Below are 23,226 nucleotides of genomic sequence, written 5' to 3'. Positions count from 1 at the left end.
AGTTACATGAGTGATTAGTTGATGTTAATAATTTTTATATATGGATTTATTTGAACACTTTGAGGTGCAGAGTGCGAAATAAGGTCATTTTGTTTCAATGCTTAGGTACATTTTTGTGATGAAATATGTTACTATTGATTTTCAGTAGAGCCCAATTGCTGTGTGTCTTGAAGATTTAAAATCATCTACCTCATAAAACTGCAACAGCTGTACTCTGAAGAGCTCGGTATACTCCTGCTTTCTCTTACAGGTGTTTATCCAAAAGAAGGTAAAGCATGCCCATACACGGTGATAACTCTGCAGTCACTTGAGAGACGTACATCCTCATTTGACTGTAGCATCACATCAGGATTTCCCCTGCTTTTGCATTGGGGAAATTGCTGATGCACACTCATGCTGATATGTGTGTTATTAGAATAGGAAACCGCAAGCTAACTATGAAGTTGCCCTCTCCAGTATCTGGGCTGGTTCTGCCTATAAAGACACCTTGTAGCATTGCACGGCGAAGGAAATCCCCGATCACAAACCTGAGAGAGCACTTACTCAGGCGGTGCAACACTGAAGTAAAAATCAAGACAAGGACTCATATGTTTCCTGAACTTTAAAATCTTCAGGGTAGACATGTATAATGACAGCGCTTCAAATCAGTTCGCAAGCAACCTGGTTTTAGAAGAAGTGAGCTTGAAAGTGTTGCAAGAGAATTTGACTAGAACCAAGAACCAGGCAACATCCCGATTTTAAACATCCACATCTCTAAAAATCCAAATATTAGTATCTCTACTCAATATGTCATTGCTTTTTCTTTGTGCCTCGTTCTTATTTGGCCCAGTTCCTCCCTTCCATTTATATATATTGATACCAGGAGTCTGCCTTTAGCATTAGGACACTGTGATGGTCATAAAGAAATGCAGAGTAGTTCAGTCCCTGGCAGCTAAGGGCTGTAAGGTCCATGGAAATGGTTTCTCCCTTGTTTTCTTTAAATGGAAACGTTGTGTGGGTTTTGGGGTTTTTTTTGAAACAGGATTTTTGCTGCCAATATATTAGAAAGTGGTGGTGTTCATGCCGTATGCTCTGCAATTAACAGGAGCTGTGTAATTAACTCATCTTACCACTGCATTGTGAAAGCAAGAGGAATTGTCCCTGTCCCTTTGCGGAGGCAACTGTGTGGCAGCAGATTTGCATTATAATAGCTGCTTTCATGGGGGAAAGTTGATCTTTTTTTCCTCCATACTTTTATTCTCCCCAAATCCACAAGGTCATGGTCTCGGACCAACAGAATAGCAAAATACTGTGCTTGAGTCGAGCCATCCTAAATTGCTTTTAGCATTTAAATTCACAAGAGAATGTTTTTCTCGGGGTGGGTATGGTGCCTCCTGTGCCTTACATCCAGCCTGCCTGTTCCTGGGGGAAGGTGTAGCAGCTGACCTTAGCAGGAAATTCTGGGAAAAGATAGCTGTGGGTAAGACTCTATAATAACATCTTGTGTTGAGTGCCTTAGTTTTTGAGACGATGCTTCAGGCTGTATTTGGAACCAGGGACTAATTTGTTGACAGTATCTCTTCCTAAATGACCTAAGTTGTCGGTGTTGGCAGTCTTATTTCTCCCAGTGAAAAGGTAATTCTGAATCACAAACCATCTTTTGCTAAAGTAAAAATAGCCTTTATTTACATTCATGTTACGTGTCTTTTTTTTCTTTTACTGTTCTTGTCTCTATCTTCTTTCTGCACGGGTTATTTTTATCACCATTCCGGTTTTTAATTTTCTTTTAACTCATCGCTGTATAATGCTTGCTTAACTCTAATCTGGTTTTCTTTTCTGTTTCCCAAGTCACAGTAGTGTCTAAGTGGGTTTTGTTCTTCCAAATCTGTTTTCCTTGATTCACCTGTACATACTTCTGCCCTCAGTTCTGTGATGGTTCTTGCCTCTTATCAGTTAAGTTTGCCTGTATATTATTCTCAGTAGGGATGAGCAATCTTATTGTCTAACAGGCTGAATAGTTAATGCATTCTGAAGGACACAATGTATTCATGTAAGTCCCAAAAGCTCCAGAACCAGCACAGACTAATTCCTGCTAGGACTGAGCCAGAATTTTTACTGATCTGATAACTTCTGGACATTATAACATGAATATAGACCTGGTGTTGAAAAGGAGGCCAGCATTGGTCATTGTGTTACTTTGGCTTTCAGATACTTAATGCATTAAAATGTTGAGAATGTTTAAATTGAATTTGCTAGCAATCCTCGGGCAGGGTTGTTTGGGAAAAGATGGACTGAATTTGCTAAGATTTGTTTCAGTTTTCTGTGCTGGACATAATTTGCTTAGTGGGCCACTGGGTCACAAAGTGGAGAGAATGTTATTGCCATCATGTGCAATGTTCAAAATTATTTTTCAGTTATGAGTAAATGAATCTGAATTATTTTGACGTGGAACTGGCACTGTATTGTTTTCCACTCTTTCTTCTCTTTGGGCTGTGCTTTGTGGCTGAAAGCCTCTCCCATGATACACAACTTCTCTGCAGACCGTTCCTACTCGCTCTCCTTTTTGGTTTGGTAAAGATACTCCGTTGAAAGGGGAAACCTACATTTAAGATGTGGAAACATGGAAGAGAGAGTGCAGTGGTCTTTAGTCCAGAAAGTTCTATTTCACTAACTAGAAATATCTGTAAGGGCAGAACATTGATTATGCTTAACTATGTAGTTAATCTGAGTTAATTATTTATCTGAAATAATAGGTAGCTTTTGGCACATCACCATTTTCTCTCACGTGGGCTGTGATCCAGCATTTGAAGAGAGCAACAGACAATTTCACTGGCCATTAGCTTAGGCTCCAGACATCGGAATGTGACTCTCATTCAGCCTTAGGACAAGAGTAGGTGGTTGAACAAAGTGAGTGGGCATCTGGATTTCCTTGTGTGCAGCACAGAGACACCAGCTGTTCCTGCCTGGAATGGCCATGTGTTCATTTCGGAGTGACAAATTTTTTCAAGATTTGAAAATGGACCTAGACAAAAGGCCTTACAGAAGGAAGTTGCATAGCATTTGGGACAAGTAAAAATGAAACTCGCTCCGCCGCATTCTTAAACTTTTGAATGCTTATCTCTTCTTTGGTAATTTCTTCAAGAACTCTGAAGAAGTTAAAAAAAATCTTGGTAGCTTCCCAGGGAAAACCCTGGTAAATGGTGAAAGTTGGGGTTTTTTTTCCTGAGATAATGCACTGTGCTAGCTTTAAATCTGATGGGGTTTGTATTTATATTGAGCTAGAGGACACCATAGTACATAATGCATATTCAGCCTGACCCTAGCATGCTTTTCCTGAAGTGTATTGTTAACGTTCTTATGTAGAATGGGTTGAGGGTTCAAAAAGGTTATGTATAAATAGTTCAATTAAAGTCAAGAGTACGCAGCGCTTCGTACTCAGGGGAAGTTTATACATTTATTAACATAAGTTTATTAAACTTTAATCTGCAGCCTTTGCTGACAGTGTGGCAGAAGAGTTCTTCACTGCTGCAGCAACTTTGAATCAGGGAGCTGCTTTAATCCATGATGAAGCCCCCTGTGAAACAGGCCAGTCACTGCCGCATCCTCTGTACCATGCTTGAACACCAGCTTGAATGGATGGGTGCAGTGAGAAGATGCTGAATTGCTGTGTCAAAGGTCTGCAGCGATAGGTTTCTTAGCTTGTCACCTGTCTAAAGGATTTGGGCTCTTGGCACTGGTGTTACAAGAATTTGCATTGATCTGCATACCAAGCAAATATTGTGGAGGGTGGAGACAGAAAGTGCAGCAAAACTTCTTAGTGACGCAGGTATTGTAGCCATTAGCACTTAAGGACCAGTAATGCACTAGAATTGCTCTGTGACTAAAAGCTTTTCTATGTTTTCTGGCTATACATTCCTATAAAAGTTACTGCTGTACCCAGAAGCCTTGTCTCACTTAGGAGCGTAGAGATACTGGCACAAAAAGACCTGTGTCTTTATGTGTATTTCAGTATATTTGGATTGTTTATGTTCGATTTTTTAAATTCTGTGCAGTGCATCTTTTTATTTACACTAAGTTGTTGATATATGTAATTTTATCTCTATTTTAAGACAATGTTCTGTTCAGGGAATTATATTTCCTCTTAGAAGTGCCATAAATGATGTGGTCCTGTCCTTGCTTGATCTGTTTGTGTATATGATTTATGTACCATTGCTATTAATTTTTCTATTTGCACTGTACTGTGCAAGCTACATAGCCTCACATTCAGAAGTAGGTAACGGGGCTCTCATTTTAGTAGATCCACATGTGGGAATAGTAGGTAGTTTGCAGTGCTCCCTCCCCTAATGTTCCTCTAATGTAATTAACCGATACAGCAGCACAATGATACTTTGAGCAGTTTAACCCCAGGATTTCCCTGCTAGTGTGGTTCCTCACATGCTTGAAATCTGAATGCCTCAACTCCCTGAAGAAATTTGTAAAGCGACATAGTGTTTTGTCACCTTGAGTGACAGATTTTACATTATCTGAGGGTTTTCTTGCTTGAAAAATATCTGGATTTTCTTCTCTTGTTTATTCCCGTTTTCAGAATGAATCACGAGTATTGGCAGTGAATAATATATATAACGGAATGAAATGGGATCAGCTTTCAAGAACATTTCAATCACCTCTTTTGATCAGCCTCAACAGGGAATATTAAACATGACTTACGTGCTTTTTTACCTTGTCTGGCATTAATTGAATAGGATGTAAATTCATCTCTGTGAGCATACACAGTTAACAATGAAGTAAGAGTCCGTCCGTAGATACTATACAATAGGATAGAATTCTTTGCCCATGTAACTTAGGCACCTTTGGAAATGTAAATTGTGCCTTCCTGTGGATGATTCAAGCATGATTAAAATGAAAGCAATAAACAGAAGGGAAGAAAGAGGGGGTAGACATTTGTAAGGCCAGGAGCCTCTCATAAGCAGACATGCTTGTCTTGTTTAGACAGCATTTATAGGTCATGCTGGTTTTCTTAAAAAAAACCCAAAACAAAACAAAACAGGCCGTACTGTCTTCCATCATCTCTACTAACACACCTAAAATAAATCATTGGTCGTCAAAAGCCTGTGGAAATAATTGGGATTTGACAGTAATTTTAGAAGAGTTGGCACTGTAGGAACATCAAGCAGGTTTCTTTCTCTAGATACTCATTAGTTGCCCTGTTTAAGTCCTACCAAGTTACAGACAAGAGATGACACTCCAAGCTGAATAGCTGCATCATCTTCCCTTTGTGGACAGAAATAATTAGGTATACACTGGCGTGTTACGAATTCAGAAAAAGGACATACAGTACCACCTTTCAGTGGTGATTCTGCTTGGCTTATTTGTTCTGCAGTCATCTTCTCTGAGTATCTTCAGCTGTCATTTCTCGGAAAACTCTGCGTCTCAGTCCTGCTACTTCATCAAATGGAAATAGAGGAGAAACATAATGCTATCCAAATGGAGGCAGATGGGCATTTAGCGTTATCTAATGGCTCTAGTTTACTGCAGCACACTGAAGGAAACCTGAGTCCACTACAGGACAGAGATACTGAATATAATAATGATTTCTCCAGTGTGAGAATGCTGAATGTAAAGAAATGTTCTCTTTTGGATAATGACATAGATCAGATAACCCAAAAGTGGTTTAATTTTTACTTTTGGGTTAGTATTATGAGAACTAGGCCTTAATGTAGTTTCCATTGAAACAATGAATTCTCATTGACTTCAGAATAAAAATAGTCTGACCACAGATCCTCCAGTGCTTAGTTTTACTGTTTTGGGGATGTGTTTCCTATTAGAAAGTGTTTGCTTTTGTTAAAAATATTTACGTAGACAGAGGGACTGGGAGAGTAGTTAATAATTGGCAGAAGTTGATAATTTTCGTAATGGGACACAAGATTCTTATATTTAATGAGTGGGATAAAGATGGGAAAAGAATTAGGAAGATACAGTCCATGTAAGCAGCTCTGGTAGTTGAGTGCAGCTGTAGCAAATGTACTGAGCTGTTCCACGCAGCTGGGAGTCCAGCCCATACAATCTAAAAGCATCCAGCACCATACCTGTTTACCTTGCCAGTTCCATGACTAAGCTGTGAAAGTGAAGAATTGTAGCAGCCTGTAGTAAAGAGCATGAAGGAGCACCAGTATGCATGCAAACAAAGTAGTAGCAGTGGTGTAAATGACAGATAAATAAAATCCTGTCTCCGCTGAAATCCCAGAATTTGTCTATAAAATCAGTATACATTGCTTGTAGAGGAGTGGTGATAAAGCTGACAGCATTCTTTAAGAGCCTCAGTCATTCTACTCCATTGATGAGGTCCATGGAGCTAATTTGTTGAGAGGGCTCTTCCAAATGGGGATGTATTTCCCAAAGCCAATTTTATTGATGGCAGTCAGTAATGATAAGTAATGATAACGATTGATCACTGCTTGAGAAACTTTGTTCTCTTTGCAGCATTTCTTAGTGAAACAGACATTAGAGATTTAAAGCAAATAGACTATATTCTTATTCAATGGATATTGTCATGTGGAATCTTCTGAAACACAGGAGACTGAGGTGGCTTCACAGCTTTGGAAATCAAATTTCTTCCAGGGTAATGGGAAATTTTTTTTCAGTTTAATAGGAAAAATTCCAGCATTCCATGGAGAAAGCACTTCTGTAACATCTCCAGCTGCTTCACTTTTCATCTTATTGTTGGCACTGCAACAGCACTGTGCTACATGGGGGACATGGACATCTATGTCCCATCATACCATATTCTCTCTCAGGAATATCCTGACCTAAGCAGATGAAGTAATTTCACTGAGGGTCTGAAATTTCCCCAGTGACGTAGTTTGACTGTGTCTTTGGCTTACATTTGCATTCCAGAATGAGGAATGTTTCTTGTAAAGGACTGATGGTGTCTGGTAGAAGCCAAAGCTATTTCAGTCTCTCCATTCTTCTTCCTAGCCAGTATAGAGGCTGGAGAAAGCAGGGAAGAAAGGAAAGAAAGGAAGGAAGGGAGGGAGGAAGGAAGGTAGGAAGGAAGGAAGGAAAGAAAAGAGCAAAAAAGAGAGAGGGAGGGAGGGAGGGAGGAAAGGAGGAAGGAAAAAAAAAGATGTGGGAAAATCCCAACTATTGAGCCGGAGCTGACATAAATCAGTAAAATTGGCAATATTGTACTGATTTACACTAGCTGAGAATCTAGCATCCAGCTCATTTGTGAAAGAAAATGTACTATGGAATTAAAACCTACCAAACCATTTCTTTACTATATCAGCTTGAAGCTTGATGCCACTCCAGTGGAGCAGAAAATGACACTTCCATTTTAACAGTTTATGGCTTTTCCAAGAAAAAAATGTCAAAAATATGCAGCCAAAACCCAAACAAAGCAGCTGAATTGAAGGCTTTCAATCTCTTTTAGTGATGCATTTCTGGAAAACAATTTTCTGTTTTACTGGTCATGGAAAATTAATCATATGTTTGATGATTTGTATCCTGCTGCTGTTGTCTTCTCTTCATTCTTTGGCTCCATATTATTTAATTTCAGTAAGTGTAATTTCTAAAGGGAACAGAATGAACTGAGGGCCTTCCACCTACATATCCAGGTCTTTCATCAGCATTTTGTAATGACTGGTAGTCTGCTACAAGACTTTTAAATTTACCTGCTAACTGTTGTCAGCTCCCTCTTGAGTCATGGATGCATGTATATATACAAATATATGTGTGTGTATATACATATATGTATATATGTATGAGTAATACTTCGGCACTGGTTAAGGATGAGACTAGTAGATTTTTTTACAGAAGATGTTCTAACTGTCCATGTAGTTTAACACAGAATGTTGTAATTTGTGGAAGATGGAGGTGACGGGAAGTTGAGGGTTTTCTTTAAACACCTAGAATTTAGTGGAAGAGCTTCAATTCTCTCTAGTAGCTTCTGTAGAGTGATCCAAAACCTATTAAAAACATTATTTTATTCTCTTAAAGTCATAGGGATTTTCTGTGGGAGGCTGAGCACAATTACCTGGTGATTCTCTAAGCAGCTTCCAAAACAGTATATGACTAGAAAAGCTCTTTTAATTTCCAGAAACCCATACAGATGGAATTGCCATTCCTTGCGGTTTGTCTGGCTTTGCTTCTGCCCTAGATTTCAGATAAGCTGGACAGCTACCATGATTTTCACTCCTAATTATCAGAAAGCCAGTTAGGTCCTAATCTGTTTTATGAATTTATTCACTGTGGGCATACTGAGTGGTCCACTAACTTTGATGCAGTGCAATGAGTTAGGGAAATGCTGTTATCTTCTACTTTATCAGTAAGGAACCAAGGTAATGAGAAGTAAAAGGCTTTAAAAAAATTGTCCAGATAGTTTCACTGAGGTCATACAGGATGTTGAGACAATGTTGAATGCAGGACATTGTGATCAACGCCTAAGATTTCTAACTGCAACAGACTAGCAAAGGCAGATAATAAAATGTCTTCCATATATCATGGGGAATCCTGAATTTGGTGTCAGTGGAGTGCTGACTGGAATAGGGAAGACCCAAAAGTGTGTACAACTGTTTTCCAATGCCTTGGGATTGACTCGGTTGTGAAAACAGAATTCTGCATGTGGCAATCTAATGCTGTGCTTTATCAGAGGTTAGGCAGATGGGACAGGATGTTTTTTAAACTGTCTTTTATATCAAAATTCAGGTAATAACTTACCTGTAGTTGAAAAGCAGTTGGGAGAATATGTCCTGCTCTTGTACTCATGGTTTCCTCTCTTTTCTTTTTCAGTGAGTATGTTTTTGAACACATTAACCCCCAAGTTCTATGTTGCCCTGACAGGCACTTCCTCACTAATCTCGGGACTTATTTTGGTAAGTACTAGATATATTATATCACTTTAAAAATTGATTTCATTATCCAGAATGGCATTTCAGGCTTTATCCAGATTAATAGGTGTCTTTTTTTTTTTCCTTAAACTTGCCTTTCTGCAGTATGAAATTTGTATTTCTTTATTTGTACTTTTTCCGTGGGAACAACAAAAAAAAAGATAGAAAATGTTCCAGTGCTATGCCTCTGAATAAAACAAGTCTTGAAAGACAGCGTGCCCCACTAACAGCCCTATAGTAATTCATAGCAAGTGGTTGCATGTTTGGTATTTCTATTGACAAGTACTACAGAAATAAAAAGGCCAGTAAAAAGAAGAGAGGTACCAACTATCTCAGCTTAGCATGGTCCTTTTAGAAAGTTACAGCAGGACTTACCAGAGAAACAGCGAGCAGAATGTTAGCAACGAACCCAGTTCTGGTGCCAAGATTCCAAGAGCTAATTATTTCAGATCTTCACTTTCAAAATCTTTCAGGTACATATCTGCCTATTTACTTAAAGGTCTGAAGAGTATTTTTAAATCATTTAAAAAACCCTCCTCCCATATGTAATCCCCAAGGGCTTCATTGTGCAAATCAATGCAGTGGAATGAATCATAATACCATCACAATGCAGGAGTCCAAAGCAGAGCATTTGTTCTGGATTTTATTCAGTCTTCATAAAAACAAACAGAGGTAAAAAAATCTAAGAATCTGCATGGTATATGTAGGGTGTTATACTGGGCTGTTTTGTCTCCTCACTGCTGACAGCTGGCTTTCTACTTACGTGGATAGGGTAGGATAGGATAGGATAGGATAGGATAGGATAGGATAGGATAGGATAGGATAGGATAGGATAGGATAGGATAGGATAGGATAGGATAGGATAGGATAGGATAGGATAGGATAGGATAGGATAGGATAGGATAGGATTAGATGAGAGAACAGAGAAGAGAAGAAAAGAGAAGAGAAGAGAAGAGAATGATCATCTAATCCAACTCCCTGACTAAGTCCGGGCTGACCAAGTTAGAGCATGTTGTCAAGGGTATTGTCCAAATGCCTCTTAAACACTGCTAGGCTTGGGTCACCGATCACCTCTCTAGGAAGTCTGTTCCGGTGTATGACCACCCTTTTAGTAACTAAATGCTTCCTAATGTCCACTGTAAACCTCCCCTGGTACAGCTTTGAACCATTCCCATGCTTCGTATCACTGGATATCAGGGAGAAGACATCAGCACCTCCCTCTGCACTTCCCCTTCTGAGGGAGGAGTTCTTTGTTTTAGTCTTGTTTGTTCAATCTGTCTTAGGTCCTTGTCTAAAAACAAGTTGTACACATTTAAAATATGCTGGATACAAGCTGAAGACCCTCCTCACCATACCAAACTAGGCATGTAATTGGGAGACCAATGAGACCAATTGTGTAGGAGTGTAGTTACAGTAACGGTAAGTGGAAAGAGAGAGACATGGCTAGGTGCTTGGTCACATCGCCTCGGATCTACTGACCTCAGAGAAACTCGAAAGAAACTAGGTTCCTAATTAAACTTTATCAGTTTGGTGTGGGAAACGCACACCTCTCACTTACACATTGCCTGTAGTTGATGTAGACAAAGAAATGGTGTCCTTGACTCCTGAATGCCTGTGAGACTCTCATCACTTAGATGATGCCAGGTATAAAGCATCAGGTGCACTGCTGCTGTGCCTTGTTCTGAGGTTTCCTTGTAGCTAGCAGAAGGCAATTACTTAATGTCTGCACCTTGGGCATTCTTCATTCTCATATGGTTTGATCCTCAAAGCACAGGATGGAGCTTCAGAGACACCAGCAGATCTTTCAGAATATGAACAGAAGCCAGACCTGTAAGACTTGGATTCGGTTCAGCACAACTTACTCAAATGCATGGGAGGAAAATACTGAATGTTACATTCAGTACTGTCAGCCAGAAAGAAGAAATGTTTGAAAGGCTGGACCCCACCATCAAGATGAGAAGGAATGACAGAAATAACATGGGTCCCACAAGCACAATTCCAGATTTGTTGTTAGAGTGAAGGCAGTGGGAGGAGGTTGCAAGAAAAACACAGTTTGTGCCCTATGGAAATACCTTACAGAATCAAAGTGGAGCAAAGTACCCTGAAGAGAGACTAAATTATCTGTGACTGAATTCTGTGTCCAATTCTGTTAGATTAGAATCTGTAGATTCTGTAGATTCTGTAACTAATTCTGTGCATGATTGCAAATGTAGGTAGATTTTATACTGTAGTCACGAAGGTAATTTCTGAGGAGCAAGCTCAGCAGGAGACTTGCGAGCAAGACATTTCTGAGTGCTGTACTTTGATGGAAAGTACAAGAAGGAAGTGGCAAGGAGTATTCAAGACTGTGATACGAGGAAGGGGCAAAAGGGCAGCATTAGAAGCCTCCCAGGAAGAGATTAGACTTAACTGGAAAAAAAATCACTAAATGCTGCATGACAAAGTCCATTATGAACAAGCTGAAGGAACAGTGAGGTGATGGAGGTGTAGACACAGACTGAAAGAAGATTGAAAGACTTTTTTGTGGACCTTCACTACTGCTATCAGTTGTTGCCTGCTGTTCCTATGCCATCATCCTAAGTGTGCAAAGGATACATAGGCCAGGAAGGTAACAGCCAGGAACCCTAGATTTTAGGGACTGGTGTCTGTGCTGAGAGGAACATGTGGTCTGTCAACTGGATGATGGAAAAGGAACTCAGCAGACACAGTCAAGGAGAGAAGAACCTGCAAGTTGAACAGACCATGTATCAGGAAAGACAGCTGAGTAAGTTCTAGTGAGGTAGTGCTAGCCTGTCACTAGCCCAATTGTGCTTCAGATTAATTATTCTTATTAATCTTGCTGTTTACCAATGGCCCGGTAACATGCTGTATTGCCCGCATTACTACACATTCACCTGTTACATGGTATTAAGTGAAACTCTCTCATAAAATAAACATTCTATTGTCATATCTACATTGCTTGGGTATTTTCCAGACTAGATGTACTAATATTCCTTGGAATTTTCCACCATATGGTCTGGCAGATTTCTTTCCATTATCAGCTGGCTGCAATTCCTAATCAGAAGGAGAAATCACAGAACTGCAGGTTATGAAATGATGGAAAATTCCATCATTTCAGAAGTGTGGTAACCAATGAGAAAGTGAATGCTTTTCCTATTTCATGTTTGGGTTGTGAAGCAATGACTGCAGAGTTCAGCTTTGGGCAATTGCATGCTACGGGACTCCTTTGCAAAACACTACTCTCCCATCTTATTTTGTCTCTTACTTTGTTTTCATTCTTTAGGTAAAATTCTGGCCTTGCTGTAGGCAATGTGACTTAAATGAAGCAAGGATTTCAGACCTTTTTTCTTTTCGGGATAGCTTAGAACAGTACAGGAAATACTTTTCTGTCTCAAGCATTCTCAAGAATTACTTGACTAACATAGTTTAAAATGAACAATTTAGCATGTGTTCAATTTATCTGCACTATTTTTGGCAAAAATCAAAAACAGGAACCAAATTAAATCCCAGGCTCCATTAGAAATATTGTATTGCAAACTTGGTTCCACCACAATTACTTTTAATCCAGTAAAAAACAGGGTTCTGTCTCACAGAACACAATGAGCTGCATTGTATTCGGTGTTTGAGAGGCTAAGGTTTTCCACAGGTAGGGTAATAAAACTGTCATGAAACACAACTGATGTCCAGTAAATGCTGTGAACTGGAACTGTGTAAATGCCACTGAGATTTGCAAATAAGGCCATGTATTTAACATACAGTTATCACCAGAGTGAAAGTTGGTTAGCAAGTGTGCGTGATATTTGCTCTACAAACTGATGGAGTCTTCGTTCTAACAAAGTACAGGCAGAAGTGAACCCCAGTCTTCAATCTCCACCAGGAATGCCTCGTGATTCTACTGCAGAGCTTGGGACAATAATAAGAGTTTTCTGCTACACCATGAGAAACATTCTGCAATGCACAAATACCAGGTCTTTCTGAGAGAAGGATTAGAAAGCCAGTCTATGGAGGTGGAGCATGAGTGCTGAGTCTACGTACTGGCTAGCACTGAGCAGCTGGGTTGTCTGCTACTACTCAAGTAAATGTATAGTATGCGAGAGTCCCAGCCTTTGGTAACCAATGGTACCAGTCCAGGAAGTCTGTGAGAGACTTGAATAACACAGAAGGGACCTGTCTTATTCTCTGTAGATATTAGTTGTTCTGCTTGTTTCAATACCTCTGTGTAGCCTGCTGCAGAGGGGCAGAAAGGTGACTGAGTTCTGGGTGTTGCCACAGGCTCCAGAAAGGTAAGACAATTGTGCAGGCACAATCTTTGGTGGCTGAAAAGCGATACGTGGCAATTGTTCAAAGTTTCTGCTCTGCTCAGTGGAGGCTGACAGGTCAGAGAGGGCAGAATCCTTATAGGAAGTTCTAAGAAACTGGAAACACTTGCCAAGGAGCAGATGAAAGAGGAAGGGGTCTGTAGGAAGGCAGGCTGTAAGCCAGTCCACAGATAAGAAAGAGTTACCATAAGTAGCTGGGCTCTAATTTGAGAGAAGTACTATACTTAGGCCAGGCAATATGTTATTTTCTTTCCCATTTTTGTATTTCCAGAGGTAGATGAAGTGTAAGCAAATAGCTATTTATTTTTAACAAGCTGCTTGTTAGCACTGCATGTATCTTCTCATGCTGACTCCTTGAGTTAAGACAAGTGGGGGTTCGGTAACCAGCAGCAGTCTAAGAGGATGCTAAATGGGTGCATTTCATCCAGAAGGAAGGGGGCTGCATAGCCTTCAAGACTGTTGGTAAAAACACTGAGAGCGTGGTCAGAGGTGTACTGTTTCCTAGAACTAAGCTGAGCAGGACAGGAGGATCTGCTTGAGTCACTGGCTACCCCTAACAGCTAAAATAAAACAGACCAGGGGCTTGCTTTGTCAGAAGGCAAGTAGCATTGTATAATCACACCCATACGGATAAACACTTGCCTACCGAAACAGGATGATCTTTTCTATACTTTCTCCTAGGAACAGTCCCTGGGCTGTGCTGTCCCTAGAGCACGCCCAGTCATTGCCTGGGAGAGTTGGCACAGGCCAGGCAGCGTGCTAGCAAAAAAACATCACAAATGACTGAGCCTGCCAAACCTGTGCTGTGGTCCTGTTTTATGTATCAAATAGGCTTAACCATGGAATCAAGTTGTGCTATCGTTATCCTGTTCCTCAAGAGAGTAAGTTTTATTTATATCCATTAGATCGGTTGTTAACCACCCCTTATATTAGAAGAGCGCTCCAAATCTTACTCCTCTGAGATGTGGAACCCTAATTACAAAGCTGAATGAGAACTTGGAGCTGTGGAAGTTGCTGGCAACTTTAGTGCTTCTGTTGAAGGCTCAATGCACTCACACTAGAAGAGGACTACAGAGGGTGTTCGCTGTAAGAGAGGATGCCTGTCTCAAATGTGATAGACAGAAAAGCATAATTCAGATCGCTGGTAGACATCAGTACTTGGTTTAGTGAGAATTACTATCAAAATCATCCCTTGTGAATTGATGCATTTATGATGGAATATCTGTTCTGAAAAAACAGGCAGGAAGATCAGATATCAAAATGATGCAGAATAGATTTGTTGCTACAGAGAGAAATAAAATCTGGGATTGTCTGTCTGCAAGAGCAGAGATAAGAAGGGGAATGACTAATGTTTTCATTGCACAGGGGCAGCGAAGTACCTGCACAGAGAAGCAAAAGCAAAAAAAAAAAGTCCAAAGCAAGTATCTGAAATGTATTAAGAAGACTTATGCATGATTAACCAGCTCTCAACCCAAATATATTTGTCACCTACAAGTTGGTTTTTTATAGCCATGAAATTATCAGTAAGGATTTTCCAAAATCAAATACTCTTACGTTAAGCATTATCTATACCAGATTAAAAAGTAAAAATTCTAGATTGGGCTTTCTAAATACACAAAGCTGGAAACATTCAGAACAGGGTTTTAACTTGGCCTTTGTGGACATAATGGTTTCAAAGATCCCTTGAGGGTTTGGAGATCTTTGACCCTTTTCTGATTTCAAAGCACAGGCACCAACTAGAAAGATCCCAGAGAAGTTTTACACTGCTGTGAAGGGGACAAGGTCTGTGAAGATGAGCTCCCTTCCCACTGTATGTATATGACAGAAATGAGGTGGCCTTTTCTTTCAGAAGTGGTGCAGAAATTATCTTTCCTTTTAATTTCCTCTCTGATCAAGATCTCTTTCAATGGGTAATTAATCCTCATAGTCAGCTATTACTCTGCCAGATGATCTCTCATTTGCTGAACCGTCAAAAGCTTGTTGACTTTACATTGCTTTCAAACTGGCTGGTACAGTTAGAAATCAAATTTGATTTATAGAAATCAGGTTTCAAAACAGCTGACGCTGTCTGAGAAAGTTGCAGAAATTGTGGGAGAGAATGTATTGTTTTGACTTCAGTACCAGATTACAGATTACCTTCTCATACACCCCGAACAAATGACTCCAAGCAAAGGCTTATTATGATGATGATTTATGGCTTTAATTTCTAAGAGACTGTATGATCTGGCTGATGTCTCCTGGCATTGGATTCACTCAACATTGCTAATATTTTTCAGAGCTGCCTTAAACAATTTATGAGCTTTAATGCCATTGTTTGAAGTAATTAATATATATGTAAATCTAGGGAGGCAGACTTACAGTTGTATCTATGTTCTAGCAAGCTCTTGTCCCTCAGCTGAACTGTAGTAGTGACCACATATTTATATACATTCTTTCTGCTTGTACTCTCAGTTTCATTGAAATTCAGTGTGACAGTTTTCCAGCCGGTGTACATTTGTGAAGGGCAAGTGGGCTCAAGCATGCTTTTGTGCTGCTCGCTCTCCTCTTCTGGGTTTTACTGACTTTTTGTCTAGAAGGTGATTAGCATTGAAAGAATGAGCAGGAATTTATTAGCACATTTTGAAATATAATTTTTTATACTTCTTCTAAAGAAAGTACAAAGTTTGTTAGATACATCTATAACTGCTAAGAATTTTGACCATCCAGCCTTCAGTCCCTCACTTACATTACAGTGATAGTCTTACTGAGTGTCCCTTGCCTCAATGTAAGACCGTGATCTTCGATTCCTAACGACCACTCTCTCTGAGGCCTTGGGTAGGTAGAACTGTGGCTTTGGTGCCTTGATTTGTTCAAGCCTCAAAGTTTCCAAAGATAAAACAGAAACATGCTCACAGCAGATCTGTGACTATCTTTATGGCACAGCCTTTCTGTAATGTTCAGCCACATGCTGCCTGCTTAGGTTAAGATGGTCTCTTAGATCATATTTAAATTCTAAACTTTTTAGTAGGTGGTGTGTGCCTAAGAGCATAAGAACAGCTAAAAAAGCTTGCTTACCTGTGCCAGCTCCTTGTCCCCTATATCCAGCATGTGGAGGCAGTGGTGTATACCAGGGGATGTGTATCAGCAGCACAGAGCAAGTGTTCAGTGACAGAGCCTCGACATTCTGTCCCTAGCTCCCAGCCGTCCCACCTGGGCACTCCTGCAAGTGTGTGCTGGTGGACCAAGTACAGTGACAGACACACCGTGGTGCCTGTGTAAGGAGGAACTGTCCAGGCTGTGTGGGGTTTCAGTGATCTGCCTGGGATGTAGAGGTCACAGACGGCTGGGTGTCTTTCTGTTCAGGTTTCTCTGTGACCATCTGTTTATCTTCCCAGTGCTTGTGACCTTTATGTGTTCACGTAGCCCTTCTGTCTTCTCCTCATTAGACTGATCCATTCTTGTTGCTGATGTGCCCTAGAAGACCCATTAGACTGTTTTGGGGACCCAGTGATTTCCAGGGTTGCTGCACCCTCTTGTGTGAACTTGTCTCAGGTGGTGACCAGCTGCATGCCCACCCCATTCCAGTGCAGCTAGGGCCAGGCTTCCTCCATACGAGTGCTCTAGATGCCTGAACAACGTAGCTGAAGTTAGGGGAAGCCCCAGTGCAGAATGCCTTGGAGTATCCTTTGGAAAGGAACATTTTCTTGCTATGCCAGAAGGTTTATCTTCTGGTTTTCCCCTATGGAACGCTTTAAAGGGAGAGGGGGAAAAAAAAAAAAAAGTATGTCTTGCCTACAGACAATCCCATGGACACAGAAGTCAGTTCAATTATTTAAAGAGATCAAGAGAACTTAAAAATGAAAAACTATTGTGGGAGAGCGTGGAGCCCAGCCTGAACCTCTCTGCAGCAGGTGGACTCCTAAGAGGTCTTCCAGAGCCTGCTGGCTCCTGGTTGGCCCACCAGGACCTGCTTGGCAGCACACTGATGGTGGCAATGATGTGAACACAATCATTGCACTCGCTGTTGGTTGTGTCTAGTTGTAGTAAGAATTAATAGATAACCATTTTTCAAAAACCCTTTGATTTGCTTTTGTTTCTGTTGGTGTATAGATGTTTGGGTGACGATTAAGGTGGAACTGCAAAATACACTCATTTTACAAACTCACTATAAGTGTCTTTACAGTTTTTACAGTTAAAATCTTTTCTCTGTTTATATGAAATAGTCTTCCTTTGCAGGTTTACATAGTTTCCTGAAATAAGTGTAATTTCTCTGTGAAAATACCACAGATACATATTTATGTATACAATTTCAGTTAAGGGGGTTTTTTAGGCTGTGGAATGATCTTCTGAGTAGAGCTCTGTAAATCTTTTCCGATTTGCTAGGTGAACCAAAAGCCTGAAAATAAATTTGGAATCAGCCCAAGTCAACCAAACAAAACACAGTGCAGTTAGGAAAAAAAATCGTAAAAGGAATAGGATTCAGCTTCCTGGAGTAACATTATTTTATTATTTTTTAATTAAACTCAGTTAATTCCTTTGGAAGCATTACTGGGAAAACAGGCAAACCTGCTTTTCCTCACTTTCCCTTGACTGCAGTGGGAGCTCGGGGAAGATGAGGGGAGAGTGTACTCCTGACTGCAGCATCCCGTTGATGTCAGACGGGATGGAGCTGAGCTGCTGGGCTGTTGGTTTTTGGTTTTCTTTTCCCAAAAGTAAATGTAAAGGAATGCTCCTAACAATTTTAAACGCCTTTGAAATAAATAATTTCATTTAAGGTTCTTTGGGTAAAAAAAAAAAAAATACCCCACAAAAAAAACCCCGTTCAAAACAAAAAACTCCAACAACATTCTTTGCTGACGAGACTGAGATTTTTCACTCTCTGTAAACCAGGTTTTGAAAGCGAATTGCCGGATTCGGCACGAACTGTTATGAAATTCCAACTCGGCATGCCCCGGGGAGGCTGGCTGCTTGCCAGGGAGGCCGGCCCGCTCCTCGGGCAGGGCAGACGCCGGCCGGTGCCTCCCTCAGGGTCCGGGGGAAGGCCCGAGTCCCCGCCGGCCGGTGCCTCCCTCAGGGTCCGGGGGAAGGCCCGAGTCCCCGCCGGCCGGTGCCTCCCTCAGGGTCCGGGGGGAGGCCCGAGTCCCCGCCGGCCGGTGCCTCCCTCAGGGTCCGGGGGAAGGCCCGAGTCCCCGCCGGCCGGTGCCTCCCTCAGGGTCCGGGGGGAGGCCCGAGTCCCCGCCGGCCGGTGCCTCCCTGCTGAGGGGCGGGAGAGCGGGCTGAGGAGCCGCGCGGGGCGGGGCGGGGCGGGGCGGGGCCGCGCGGGGCGGGGCGGGGCGGGGCGGGGCGGGGCGGGCGCTGACGCGGCGCGCTCTCGCTGTCTGTTGCAGATCTTCGAGTGGTGGTACTTCCGCAAGTACGGGACGTCCTTCATCGAGCAGGTCTCGGTGAGCCACTTGCGCCCCCTGCTGGGCGGGGTGGACAACAGCGCGCCCAGCACCGCCAGCGCCGCCAACGGGGACGCGGACTCCAGCCGCCAGAGCGTCTCAGGTGAGGGGCGGCGGGCGGCGGCAGCTGCCGCCTGTCCCTCGGCTTCCCAGGCGGTGTAAAGCTGAAGGTTCCCGTGCCCTGGCTCACTCAGTGCGGGGGGGGAATGGCCGTTATATGCCCGAGGGAGGACAGAGCGGCCGGTTCGGGCAGCCGGCCCTCCCGCCCCACCGCTGCCCCGGGCCCGGCTTGGCAGCAGCCCCGGGGCGGGCGCGGGGTACAAAATACCATCTTGTTCTGAAGCCGTAAGACCAGATGAGGCTTCCTTTAAACTTGTTCTCTCGTCAAATAAAAGGCAGAGCTGCTTCATTAATTGCTCTGGCTAATTATATCTTTCCAAATCCATGCCGTGCTCCTTGCTCAGGCTGTGTTGCCAGTGCATCTGTTCCCTCCGTGTTCTGAAAGCCCGGCGAAATTGCACATGCTCTTTCTGCAATATCGTTTCTAAAGGCAGGCAGTGTTTTTATTTAAATTATTTTGAATAATAACAAAGTTGTAACCAAAAACATCAGAAAAAGATGTGAAGAATGCCCATCTGCTTTTGTGTCGCTTGATTATTTAGATCATGAAAGTAGTATGTAAACAACGTTTGGATTTCACTCGAGTAAGTGGAAGCGCAGTGGCTTTCGATAGCTAAAAGGCTTGTTCTGTACCTGACTCTGCTACTGATTTGATTTGTGACTTTGCACACATCATAACGCCTTCAGGTTTTAACAAAAGGCCTCCAGTTTAGGGGCCCTGATTTCTGGCATTTGCAATGTTTGTGAGCTTCCAGGCCTTCAAAGCCGCTAGGAGCTTCAGTGCAAGGAGTGGGTGCTGCAAGTCAGGCTGAAGGTGTCTGACTCTGAGCCATTCAAACCTTTAAAGTTGACTTTCTGGCTTCTTTTCTAGTGTGTGTGATTATTATGAATTAGCATGTGATTGAGGAGGTGTTTTGAGAGCCTTACATGACCAGTATAAATGTACAAGTTGTCATTTTTTCGTGCGTTTATGTATTACTGTAATGGACACATATTTACTTGGTCTGGTGAAGAAATGTTAAATCACAAGAAATCAGCTCTCATGTGATGGTGGGGAAGATGTCAGTGTGAACTGAGGCAGCTTGAGTCCTGTTGCAACTCTGCCACAGGAGGACTATCCCTGCAGGTCACTTTGGTCAGGTCACAGGGTTTGGGGTTCTGCTGAGGCACTTTGATTCCGGTGCCTGGTCGCCTGAGGATGGTTCCTCTGAGAGACAGGCCAGCCTGCCTAAAATGAATCAGCCCCCTAAGCACTGATCTTTGCAGACTGAAGAGGAGTCCCAGGGGAGCTTGTCTCTGTGCTTGGGTGACTCAGCTACCTGGGGGGGATGGTTTGAAGACCTAGCCCATGGGTGATGAAGGTGCTGAAGTGGTGTTGCTTCTGGCTTGAGCTGGAGATGCCCACTGCAAAAGGAAAGTCAGGGCAGGAGCATCTTGGCTTTTGTTCCTCGTCTGTGAAATGAAGGCCGCCTGTTTCGGCCCTAGCTTGCCATACAGGCCATAATCTTAATGCTAGAAATTAATTTGGGTTTCATTAGGGATGTGCACCTAGAGTCAAGTACAGTTTCATTAAATTTATTTCCTCTGCAGGCTTTTAAAATATATCAGAATTAACAAGTGCAGAAAACTGAATGAAAAAATATGTATTTTAGTTATTATTATTATTTTTTAGCAGCTGAGGTGCCTATTTCTGTACCTGGCAAATTTTATTTCTGCTCTTCAGTGTTCATGAAAACAAGCAAACAACAATTAGCTTTGAACTCACAAGTTCAATGAAATAGGTGGCCTCAAAATCCCTTGCTTTCTGCTGAGTATTTCTACTTAAGCACAGCAAATTCAGCTGCTGTCATTCCCATCCGAGGAGAGGCTGTGAATAGCAGCATTGCGTCGTCCAGGATATTAGATTTGGATGAACTGGCAGAAAGCATGGGATGGCTTGGAAACACCTGAAAACTCATCAGTGTGCTCAGTCACACTTCAGCAGCTCTGAAATAACTCATTGTTTTAAAGCAGAAGGCACAGTATTTTGACTAATGAGGTTCACCCAAGCATCTTGACTTTTCTGATGTAAAGAAATAGTTAAGGAGTGTGTTTCCTTTCAGTGCATTGGCACTTGAGTCTGTGAGTTGGGTCTCTCACAGTGTCTCTGGATAGTGTGTCTGTACAGATAGCTTGTTATTTGTGCCTTCAGAAAGATAGCATGCTCAAAACATGACCATTGAACAAGGAGCTGAAAGATTAATCTTCAGTAGACCCTAATTGCTTGTATAAAATAAGGGATACAGTTTTATTACTTGTAGCATAACAGGTAAGGCAGCCTTTTCAGTTTACCCTGCGTCAGTGCTGGGGTATTTCTTTCACTGTCCAACAAGGTGAAAATGGCTTTTTCACTTGGCGCACCCCGTTTTCCTATGTAGATATTTGACTATGGTAGAATATTGCAGTATATAGCTTTGTCGTCAGAAGCGTGGTTGTTGTACTGAGACCACAGTACCAGCAGATACCAAGACAAAAACAACAAAGAACAAACACATTATGTTTAACCAGCTAGACAGATGTCAAACTCTACCCCCAGGACAGGAGGTGGTAATAAAATCCCTTCTTCACCTCCTCTTTTTGTTCTCCAATTCCACCTTTCCCTGCTACAGTGCTGAAGTAGTGCATACTTTGGATAAAGTATAACCACTTAAATAAGATGAACAAAAAGAATGGTGTCACTGTGATAAAATAGTTGCCTAATCCTCTTGGTTGCAACTAGTAAGCCAAACCATTGAATTGTACCTCTGGAACTGAGAAGGCTGATGTGGATTTAATATTTATGATAGTTTGAAAGTCATATTATGTAAAAATTGTCAGATTGAAGCTTGTCAAACAGCCGTACTGTCTGGGTGCACAACAGAACAGCTGAATGTTGATCAGGCACTTCTGCTGAGTAAACCAGTGGAACTTTCTAATATTAGCTACCTCCTGAAGTGGTTAGTTGAAAGATGCAGATGTATAATCAATGCATTCGCTCTTCCCAAACCTCTTCCCATTCCCCTGTCTCTGTTTCACACATAGTTTTAGGTGATGTAGGCAGCAAGCTGAGGGCCCACCTCCTTTGCCACTTCACTAGTGTTTGTGTAGCTGTGGGTGTCATTATGTTACTGCAGATAATTTCTGTAAAATGCTTTCTCTCCATACCACTTTAGCCTTACACTTAGAAACGGGAGCTGCATTCAGGAGAAAAGAGAAGGTCTTGACTTGCAGTTCTGTATTTCTGTCCCTTTCTTTAATGGAACAGGCATAAAGGGAACAGGCATACACTTAGCATGTCGTATAAGAAGGCTTGATACCCTGCTGCCTCAATATCCCACCAGAAAACCGTCTCTATGATCTGTGTAGAAACAATGTCACAAGATTTTGTAGGGGAAAATGTGTTGGTTGACTTTTGGTACTGGAAAGCAGCTGGTGAAATGCTGGCAGGCTGTCAAACCTTGGAGCAGGCTGTCCAGGGAAGTGGTTGAGTCTCTGTCCCTGGAGGTATTTAGAAGACGTGGTAGATGCAGCACTTAAGGACATGGTTTTGTGGTGGACTTGGCAGTGCTAGGTTAACAGTTGAACTTGATGATCTTGAAGGTCTTTTTCAGCTGAAACGATTCATGATTCTATGATGAGTTTTTGCAGAGCACCATGTGAGGGGTCATCCAGTAGCAGATCTGTGGTGGAACGACACTGCCTCTTGGTGAATATTTGTGCAGATATTGGGTTTGGTTCTGGTCTCAGCTTCACTGGAGTGAATTGTCTTTGTTGAAATGAAGAGAACAAGTCTAGTGTTAAAGGAAGAAAAACCAGAATCAAGACCTCAGCTTTTCAAAAGCTATAGAAATTCATTTTTACGTGTTTGGTTGGGTTTTGATAAGTTCTATTCTGAATTATATTGTTGTGGATTTTCTAGTTTCTTCCTGCCTGCATTGTGAAGAATTGACAGGTTTTTTCCCCCTGAAAGAAATGTATGAAATGCTTTTAGTGTTCCCAAACCTTTGCAATGCAATGAACTTTTCTCTGCCAATCACCTTCAACATCCTTTGTCAACTCTAGTATGCTTTGTAACTTAAGTAAGGTCAGTAGATGTTGCCATGTATTTTTTACTTCATGAGCTAAAGAGGAATTTGATTTGGCAAGTGTAACTGAGATTCTCGGTGATTTACAGTATTAACTGGACAGTTTTTCTGATTTTTTTCTGTGGAAATAACAAGTCCATAGGGACCAAGTTAATTGCTGTTTTTCACTGCAATAACCCAGTGTGATCCCTCTTCAATTCTGCATTACGGTAAATGTGAGTCCTGGCACTAATCAGTATTATCTTTTCATCTGGTGTTTGGAGCTTTGTTAGTGTTTATTTGTCTGGAATGATTATGTTTGTTGACACTAATCTATAATTAAATTATTATTTTAAAAGGGAAGAACAGTCTGATTACCTACATCTCTATGCTCTTGATATTTTTTTCCCCTATAAAT

The 23,226-nt window shown here is 41.7% G+C and overlaps 1 protein-coding gene across 7 annotated transcripts in view; it reads left to right on the top strand.

The window, feature by feature from the left end:
• Nucleotides 1-23,226, top strand: part of ST7 (suppression of tumorigenicity 7) — a 151,742-nt gene that overhangs the window by 71,213 nt on the left and 57,303 nt on the right. For 3 of the 7 annotated variants that reach the window (XM_056340894.1, XM_056340889.1, XM_056340891.1), the window contains exons 2-4: nucleotides 8,767-8,849; nucleotides 14,913-14,993; nucleotides 18,550-18,709. In XM_056340894.1, coding sequence (XP_056196869.1) covers nucleotides 8,767-8,849; nucleotides 14,913-14,993; nucleotides 18,550-18,709 — 324 coding nt within the window. Of the gene's footprint in view, nucleotides 1-8,766; nucleotides 8,850-14,907; nucleotides 14,994-18,549; nucleotides 18,710-23,226 lie in introns of those variants that run through there. The other 4 variants (XM_056340896.1, XM_056340890.1, XM_056340892.1 and 1 more) reach the window with 2 other exon arrangements.

The sequence above is a fragment of the Falco biarmicus genome, chromosome 5, assembly GCF_023638135.1.
Source record: "Falco biarmicus isolate bFalBia1 chromosome 5, bFalBia1.pri, whole genome shotgun sequence".
Taxonomy (NCBI): domain Eukaryota; kingdom Metazoa; phylum Chordata; class Aves; order Falconiformes; family Falconidae; genus Falco; species Falco biarmicus.
This window is presented reverse-complemented; position numbering and strand designations above follow the sequence as displayed.